At 38.4% G+C, this 8,590-nt stretch overlaps 1 protein-coding gene across 2 annotated transcripts; it reads left to right on the top strand.

Annotated features, from left to right (window-relative positions):
• Positions 1-251: 251 nt before the first annotated feature.
• On the top strand, positions 252-5,639 carry arf2b (ADP-ribosylation factor 2b). 2 transcript variants are annotated; one of them, XM_036591732.1, is made up of 5 exons: positions 252-349; positions 1,122-1,279; positions 1,732-1,842; positions 4,085-4,209; positions 4,604-5,639. In XM_036591732.1, the coding sequence occupies exons 2-5, from the start codon at positions 1,132-1,134 to the stop codon at positions 4,763-4,765; spliced, it is 546 nt and encodes a 181-aa protein (XP_036447625.1). In that variant the 5' UTR covers positions 252-349; positions 1,122-1,131; the 3' UTR covers positions 4,766-5,639. The 2 variants fall into 2 exon arrangements, with proteins under 2 accessions (XP_036447625.1, XP_036447633.1); XM_036591740.1 differs by having other exon boundaries at positions 270-349; positions 1,127-1,279.
• The last annotated feature ends 2,951 nt before the right edge of the window (positions 5,640-8,590 follow it).

Below are 8,590 nucleotides of genomic sequence, written 5' to 3'. Positions count from 1 at the left end.
ACCACCACTGCAAAGAAAATCTAAATCGAGAGGTTTCTGTACAGTGAATCATTTCACATCAAACCACTTTGAATTACTTTGTTTACATCTCAACAACTGAATTGCGCAGAAATTTAAAACCAATCGGCAGAATTTCCCTTTAAGTGTGAGAAGCGGACGGCTTTCTTTGAGTTACAAGGCGTGTACTTTATGCGGACCTCTTTCCTGTTCGGCGTGTTTGTCAAGGGGCGGACCGTAGGACGACTTCCACCGCCGTGATAGGGTGGGTCGTCGGGGTGGGCGGGGCCTGACAAAGCCATTTTGACGTGACAACGGTGATAGAGAAGTCTCCAGAAACTCCGCTGACGAGGTGAATTTTTAGATAATCAAATATACTTTAACCTGTGTTTATAGGGAGTGTAAAGTAGGTTAACTGGTACTGTAAGTGTAACTGTTTTTTTTACAACTTTTACTTCACTCCAAGTATGTTGGAACACTCAAGTTAGCTCAAGCCTTGGCTTTAGCTTATTTAGTTAGCTGCTAAAGCTAATGTGGGAACGCTAGCTGAAAACATGAAAACAGCTTTTTGTTACTTATATCCCACTTTAACAAACCCTGTTACAAGAACAAGAGTGAATCTTAAATATATTTTTAAATGTCATGTTAAAAGTAAGTAAACTCGTTCACGTTAGGGGTTCAGTTAGCTAGCGAGCTAACTGTTAGCTAGAAGTTCCAGTTTGAAGCTGCTGTCCCAGTAGTTTTTAGTGTTAGCTAGAGTTAGCTAGCTTAGTTAACTTACTTTTCGTCAGTCACAATATGAGAGAAAACGTTTAAATGTGACAAAACCACTTGTTCGTTGAAGGTGGCATAACTTCGGTAATACATTATAATAATGGACATTAATTTGTTATCTACGTAGCCAGTTGGCCTCGGCGTGAAACGTTTAATGAGTTAGTACTTTTGCGTAGTCGTTAAATTCCAGTTTAAGTGGTAATATCCTACAAGAGCAGAGACTGCATTAAGGCCCAGTCAGTTTACAAGTTTATATCAGTCAATAAGTAAATGAATGTATTGTAGCTTAAAGGTGTGAACTCTTTTTCTCTCTCGTTCTCTCTCTCGTTCTCTCTCATATGCTTCCTCAGAGTAGAGAGGATGGGGAATGTCTTTGCTAATCTCTTTAAAAGTTTGTTTGGGAAGAAGGAGATGAGGATTCTAATGGTGGGATTGGATGCTGCTGGGAAGACCACCATTTTATACAAACTCAAACTGGGAGAGATCGTCACCACGATACCAACAATTGGTGTGTGCACAAACTGGCTTTGATTTTTTTTTCTCAGACCCCTTACATCTCTCTCTCTCTGTTTCTCTCTGTCTCTGTCTCTCTCTCTCGCTGTCTCTCTCTATCTCTCTCTCTGTCTCTCTTTTTCTCAGTCAGAGACACACCCTCGCACACTCTTCTTGCTGTCTCTGTTTTTTGCCCTTGGCCTGTACAGTGCACTGTGTCCCTTTGTCTTCATCTTGACCTTATCTTGGGTGTGTGTGTGTTAGAGTGGATGTAAAGTGTAGTGTATGTGTGTGTGTGTGAATGGAGGAAGTGCATTTGTAGAAAAACAGGTATTTGTATGAGTATTTGTAAATCGCCTTGTATGTTTTTGGGCAGTTTAAATGTAGATTATGTGAACCCTGTTTGACTGTGTGCACTAGAGATGTTAACACAGGAGTTTAAGAATTGTGTATGTGTTTAATCTACAGGTTTTAATGTTGAGACGGTAGAGTACAAGAATATCAGTTTTACAGTATGGGATGTTGGTGGTCAGGACAAAATCAGACCACTGTGGAGGCACTACTTCCAGAACACGCAAGGTAGGAGCGGCCAGCACATAAAATCTACTTTCCTACAGAGCACAAAGTTCACTTAGCTTTGACTCGCTTATCATAGCCTGTTTCCTTCTTTCTTCCTGTTTGCAGTAACTGGCTGAATGTAAATATTTCAGGAATTACCAGTTTGAGACCATTTGAATTCAATTCAAACTTCAACCACATCACCCACATAAATCCCACACCATCCTTCAATCATACCCCAGCAGTGCTTGCAGAAGAAAAAAAAACAGGTTTAGTATACAAGTAAATCAATCACATAAAGCAGGAAATATAATTCAAAACAGTTACCTAATTGAGGATGTCACATGGCACATAGATGTGTTGTCCTGCATTAGTATAGAAGAAAATTTCTCAAACAGATTGGGTTTTGTCTTTTAAATTAAATAGTATTTTCTCTAGAAGGATTTAGGAAGAGACTTCTTTTATCCACATAGAAAGGCTACGGGGTTCAGAGGATTTCCACTGAATAGTAATACATTTTTTGGCAGCGAGGAGTGCTATTTTAATAAATCTAAGGTTACCCTTATTTGTTCTTATAACACATATTCATCTCCTAGCAAGGTAAGTCTTGGGAATAGTTGTGTATTCACTTTGGTGATTTCTAAAATAATATGTAAAACTGCCTTTCAGTATCGCTCTAGGTCAGGACAAGACCACAGCATATGTAACAAAGTTCCAATCCCCACTTTACATCTGGGACAATGTATTGAGCAATTATTGTTCATTTGATATAAACTTTCAGGAAATAAATATATCCGAGGAATGATACTAAACTGAATGAACTTGAACTGCATTTTCACAAATTTTCCCCCACACATTGTCTTCAGTTATGCACTCCAAGTCCTTTTCCCATTTTAATTTAACGGTAGAGGCAGCATCTCCTAGAAATTCAGATAGCTTTCCGTAAACATAAGAGACAAAGCCCCTAGAATCCTGCTTGTTTTTTATCGTGAAATCTTGAGGAAGAGAGAAAAACGTCAGTAGTTGGCCACCTTGCTGCCCCTGCAGGTATTTTAAAAAATGTTTGGCAGGAAGGAGGAATTTATGCTGCAGTTATTCAGTGGACATGAGCACACTCTCTTCATACAGGTCACCCAAAGTTTTGTTGTCCCAATTATACCTGTGGTGTGCTGTCCCATCTCTAAGAACTGATGGCAGGGGAGTGTTAACATAGAATGGTGTTGATCTATATAAAGTTTGCACGCAGTTAAGTTACCCTTTATTAATCGCACAACAGGGAAATTCACCTCTGCATTTAACTCATCGGTGCAGTGAAACACCTACATACACACCCACAATGCACACACACTAGGGGGCAGGTAGCACACTTGCCCAGGGCGGTGGGCAGCCTTATCCCCAGCGCCCGGGGAGTAGTTGGGGGTTAGGTGCCTTGCTCAAGGGCACTTCAGTCATGTCCTTTCAGCTCAGGTGATTGAACCGTTAACCTTCCGGTCACAAGGCGGTCCCCTGTTGAATACAGTTGAGTTTTTTTGCTGATATCTGCCCAGAGTGCATTTGTAAATGGGTTGCCAGTCGTTTTTTGTATGTGGATAGCAGTTCTTAAAGTTTATCAAACCTCAGAAAAACAAAATATTGTAAGGATTATCGTGTATTGTGAAAATGTCTGAAAGTATTGTGATGCTATAATTTTGCCATATGATGCACCCCTGCTTTGATCCAAAAAATCTGGGTGGTTTAGAGAAAATATGTTGTGATAAGTGAAATATGTGTGAAATGTCATGCTGCCTGCTTTTCTTTATCAAAGGTTGTTTTATTACGTTGAACAGTAGTTAGAGAGAAAGTCACATGCTAAGAATCTTTGTCATTTTTCTAGTTGACATTACAGATTAATTTAAGAAAAACATTTTGAGTTGGTTGACTTAGCAGTGGTGCATGTGCATCTTTTTACTACTTCCATGAAAACTTGGTACACTGATGATGTGTTTTTAGGTCACCTAAAGATTTCCACCACTGATTGAAAACTACTGAGTGATTGTAATACTTTATGTAAGAAATGTAGCATGACAAAAATTATACTAACAGCTAAAAGCTAGTTTTTTTACAACTTTTAGCTAGTTTCAGCTCACTTGGAGAAAAATATAGCAGTGTTTGTTTTTTAAAGTGTTCCATTACAATTCTTTCTGAATTGACTGATATTCAACAACAATGAGGAAGGGATTTTTTAAATTTAAAACCTTATGTATGTTGCATGTTTATGTCTTAGGCCTGATCTTTGTAGTGGACAGCAACGACAGGGAACGAGTGAATGAAGCAAGGGAGGAGTTGACGAGAATGTTGGCGGAAGACGAGCTGCGCGATGCTGTTCTCCTTGTTTTTGCAAACAAACAGGTCAGGATTACATCTTCCCAGATAAGAAACGTGTATCTTCCTTGTTTATTATTAGAAGTAGGAAAGTATTTCAGCTGGCTAGAACAAATTACTTTTACATTTACATTACATTTATGGCAGTTAGCAGACACTCTTATCCAGAGCGACTTAAAATTTAAGCTTGTCACAGAGGTGGGCGACTGCAGCATTAGAAGCCTTTCCCAGGGGCTCTTTTTGGTATAGCCTGATGTAATGGCTTAGGGAGGAAATTGAATCCTCAGTCTTGTCCAATGTATACAAGTTATATTGAGGAATGACAAAGACCACTTGCCTTGATCTGCTATGTGGAGAGCTATATCAACCACCAAATGTACAATGTGTGAAACATTTCTCTCATGCCTGGTTGTCCCTCCAGGACCTACCCAACGCAATGAATGCAGCTGAGATCACGGATAAACTGGGCCTTCATGCACTGCGTCATCGCAACTGGTACATTCAGGCTACGTGTGCCACCAGCGGCGATGGCCTCTATGAGGGGCTTGACTGGCTCTCCAACCAGCTCAAAAACCAGAAATGAGCCATTCCACCAATCTTCAAATGTATGACCTTTTGTATGAGTCAGAAAGACACACATGGATGCAGCGTTAGCCTAACCTTGACTGATCTCTTTACGTTTCCACCCACCCCTCTCTTCCCCAAGAATTTAGGCTCTGCTGTCTCTGTGTGTGTGTGTATGTATGTGTGTGTGTGGATGTGTGTTCTGAATGATTTTGAGTGTATGTTTACTTGAAGTATGTATGTAAGCAAGAGTGTATTGTATGTAGATATAAGAAAGCCTCTGTCTGTCTTTGTTTGGATTTGGGATGACCCTGGTGTGCCTTATACACAGCTTTCCTTCAAAATCACCTGTCAAAACTGTAAAGTGGCTCTCAAGTTTCAGTTTCTGCACATGCATTCTCTCCTTTTTCCTCCCCCTTTTCCTGATGGTTTTCGTGAAGGATCGTGAACTATGAAGGTTTCTAAGCATGGTCTGTTCTAGGCAATAACCTAAATCTGCCACTGGCATTATGGGCATGTGGAGTGCAAAGGCCATGCATTTTCCCACGAGTGCACTTTTAGTAAATTAAAAAACCAAACCTGGTGTGAAGGAAAAATGGCATTGTAACCTGTATCAGGTTCGGAAGATCATTATTCATCCTTCTTTGTTCTTTGCATCATTTGAAAATCATGCCTTTAATGCCTCCCACCCCTGGTTTACACTTAAGGAGTATCTTTTTTGAATGCGTGAGGGTGTGGGAATAGAGATGTGACTCCAAATGTGGGTTCTTGACTACACTACCTTTCCCCAGTGGTGGCACAGCCCTCAAGCCCAATCTCAGATCACTCTACATTCCCCCCAGCCCCTCCACAAACTGTTGGATTTGATTTGAATTAAAAACTCCAAAACATGACACGTTTCCTTCATGCTCATTTCTAGATTGTGTATGTGTTCCTGAAAGTAGAATTCCAGTTTTTCAAGATTGTATAATTAAATCACTAAGATGTAAACAAAGTTACTCAGAGTGGTTTGATTGAAATGCAACTTTCTAGAGGAACTTATCAACTCAATTGTTCCACATCTGTGGCATTTAGTGCCTCTAAAAGCTACCTCACAGAAAATTGTTACATGAATTATGAATGTCACCTGATGCCTATTATGGTGTTTTCACTAGTTTTGGGATGAGTTTTTCTGCAACTCTAAACATTTGTGCAGCAGGTTGAAAACTTGGTCGACCTACATACACTTTCAGAAAACTTAGATTTGTACACATAATGTGTTATAAAGGAGGCCTCTATCATTGTAAAGAAATCTGCTTTAGGTAAGTTTCTTTGCAATAACCCATCTCACATCAAACCACTCTGAATCATTTTGTTTCTCAATGACTAAATTATGCTGAAATTTAGAGGAATCTTTAGAATTCTTTTTTCTTCTGGTAAAGCAGTGGAACTGGAGTTGAGTCTGCTGAGGTTGTAAAACCAAAGACTCAACAGTGAAGAGTCCTTTGACGGCATAAGCAGTCAGAATTATATTTTATCACAGTGCCTATAATCAAGATAAATCATTAAAGGCCTGAGTCTGTTACATCTGTGCTTGATGTAAAAGACTAACGGGAGATAAACTTGACCAAAACATTTCTTCAGTGCTCTTTTGTTTCAGTTTGTGTTATTGTCATGATCTCTGGGTCAGGTCAACTCGTCTTCAGCTGATTCTAGCACTGATAAACTGATGTAGATAACATGTTATTCTGGTAGATTTCAGTAGTTTTGTTCCATTGTTCTTTACAGTCTCCAGTAGTTTCCTGTAAGTGATTGTGTTAGTGTCGTCCAGTTTCCCAATGCAAACATGCTCATTTTACCCTCAGGAGCAGCTTGGTAATGGACTGATGAGTCGTGTGTGTTCAAGCAGGAAAACACCAAAGTGTGCAGTGCTGTAGGATTCCAGGACAAGGTTACAAATGTAGGGAAAGTGGCGGCTGGGCTATAAATGCCTGTGTCGTAATCTACACTGCAAAGTTTTTCAGTAGTTTCTACATTGATATACACTCCTGTGCAAAAATGTAAAAAATGGGCGAAGGGAAAAGCTTTCACATACTAAATTACTTTTGCTGAGCGTTCAATCCTTGCTAAAGATTTGTTATTAAGACCGTTAAAAGCTTAGTTTTGCCATTTTGGGCTTGGCCCCCTTTTTTTTGCATGGGAGTGTAGAGTGTTTAAGCCAGTATGATACTTTAAATGAGTTTTACGGTTATGCTGCTTCTTCTGTTGAGTTAATAATAAAATGAACAGTATCAGCATCAATTTTTTTTAACATTGGCCTAGCTAGCTAATGCTAACTAGTTATCTAGCTGTGTATAACTGACTGTTCAAAATGTATTTAAGATGTGGTTTAACTATAATTTTAAAACTGCTGTTTTAACTCATTTACTAATATGTGCATATACATAATGTTTAGAAAAGATACTATTGATGACAGTACTGTTACAGAAATGCTGTCAATATATAGTTTTGTACTCCATTTAAAATACAGTACAATGTCATTACTTAGTCTGCATTACTTAGTCTGCAAACAGCCTGACCTTTGATATCCATATATATATATATATATATATATATATATATATATATATATATATATATATATAGTGGTAGTGTTGTCTGCAGGTAGTGTTGTGTGAAACCTGCAGACTAGTTTTTCAGAGGTTGCTTGTACAAAACATCAGATGTCTTTCGCTAGCAAATCAGAAGGAATGGAGGAAATTTGTTGACTATGGAAATGTGATTTGACTACAGCAACACCGTTTGGTTGCTATTACACTGAGGTAACATCATTAATGGTAAATGAATGTGAAGTATTTTAGGCAATATTCATGTAGAAATGCAATTCCAAAGGGTCACAAACATGTTGGGTATTAGTGAGGTCCTCTTTCTACTACGGCTGATTTTATTTCTGTCTAGACATACTAGACGTATGTCACACAGTGAAAAATGTACAGAGTTATTCATCATCTACCCAGTGAACAATCAGGAAAACTGGAAGTTGTGTGCTTTGAGGCAGACATTCTCTTTACTATGTCTGTATGTCTAATAGACAGCTCAATAATGTATAGTAGCTGAAAAACAGTGATGTCCTGAAAATTCTTTATTTAATCTCTTTACAACAAGAGATTGTATGTCTCTATATGTACAGGTGATACAGGAGAATTCAGATCCAACACACCTGGCACAGATGCCCTGAGGGCCTTCATACCTGGATCAGACGTGTTAGATAAGGGCTGAAGCTGAACTCTGCAGTTTAGATTTCCAGGACCAGGATTGAGCACCCCTGCAATAGAGAAAAGCCCTAAAATTTGTTAAAATTAAACTGGTTGATACTTTGAGAAACTGAAAAACATACTAAAATTGCAGGAAGTCATTCTGATATTTTGCCTGTAAATCAAATTGGCTAATGAAAATATATCTAAAATTAAAATGAAATATTTAATAGCCATGACACAATAGGCATTTTTAATATTTATTAAATTGTAAGAAATAGACATTTTGTTGTATTTGACTTGATTTGAGTCTACAAACCGAACATTTCTTAACAAGGACAGAATATAAGCTATGTCCTAAATAAATACTCATTAAAATTCACCAAGTGGAAATTTTGTAAAACTGCGCCTGGCAGGGACCAATCTTTTTACAAGTGATGTTGTATGGTCTTCTTTTATGTAAATTTGCAATAAATAGAACTAACAACATTGTTCAGATTGTCTATTTTGTGGACAATATTTAAATGACTGACAGTCCCTGAGTGACTGAAGAACCTGCGATCTGTTACTGGCCCGTTCTTTTCAGCAAATGTTTTAAAGGAGAACATTTT

Source organism: Colossoma macropomum, unplaced genomic scaffold (genome assembly GCF_904425465.1).
Source record: "Colossoma macropomum unplaced genomic scaffold, Colossoma_macropomum, whole genome shotgun sequence".
Taxonomy (NCBI): domain Eukaryota; kingdom Metazoa; phylum Chordata; class Actinopteri; order Characiformes; family Serrasalmidae; genus Colossoma; species Colossoma macropomum.
Note: the sequence above shows the minus strand (reverse complement) of the source record. Positions and strands in the feature narration are given on the sequence as shown.

Coding starts and splice junctions, on each gene's coding strand:
- arf2b (XM_036591732.1), top strand. CDS start 1,132: ATGGGGAATGTCTTTGCTAATCTCTTTAAAAGTTTGTTTGGGAAGAAG. Junction 1,843..4,084: donor CTACTTCCAGAACACGCAAG/GTAGGAGCGGCC, acceptor TTTATGTCTTAG/GCCTGATCTTTGTAGTGGAC. Junction 4,210..4,603: donor TTGTTTTTGCAAACAAACAG/GTCAGGATTACA, acceptor TTGTCCCTCCAG/GACCTACCCAACGCAATGAA.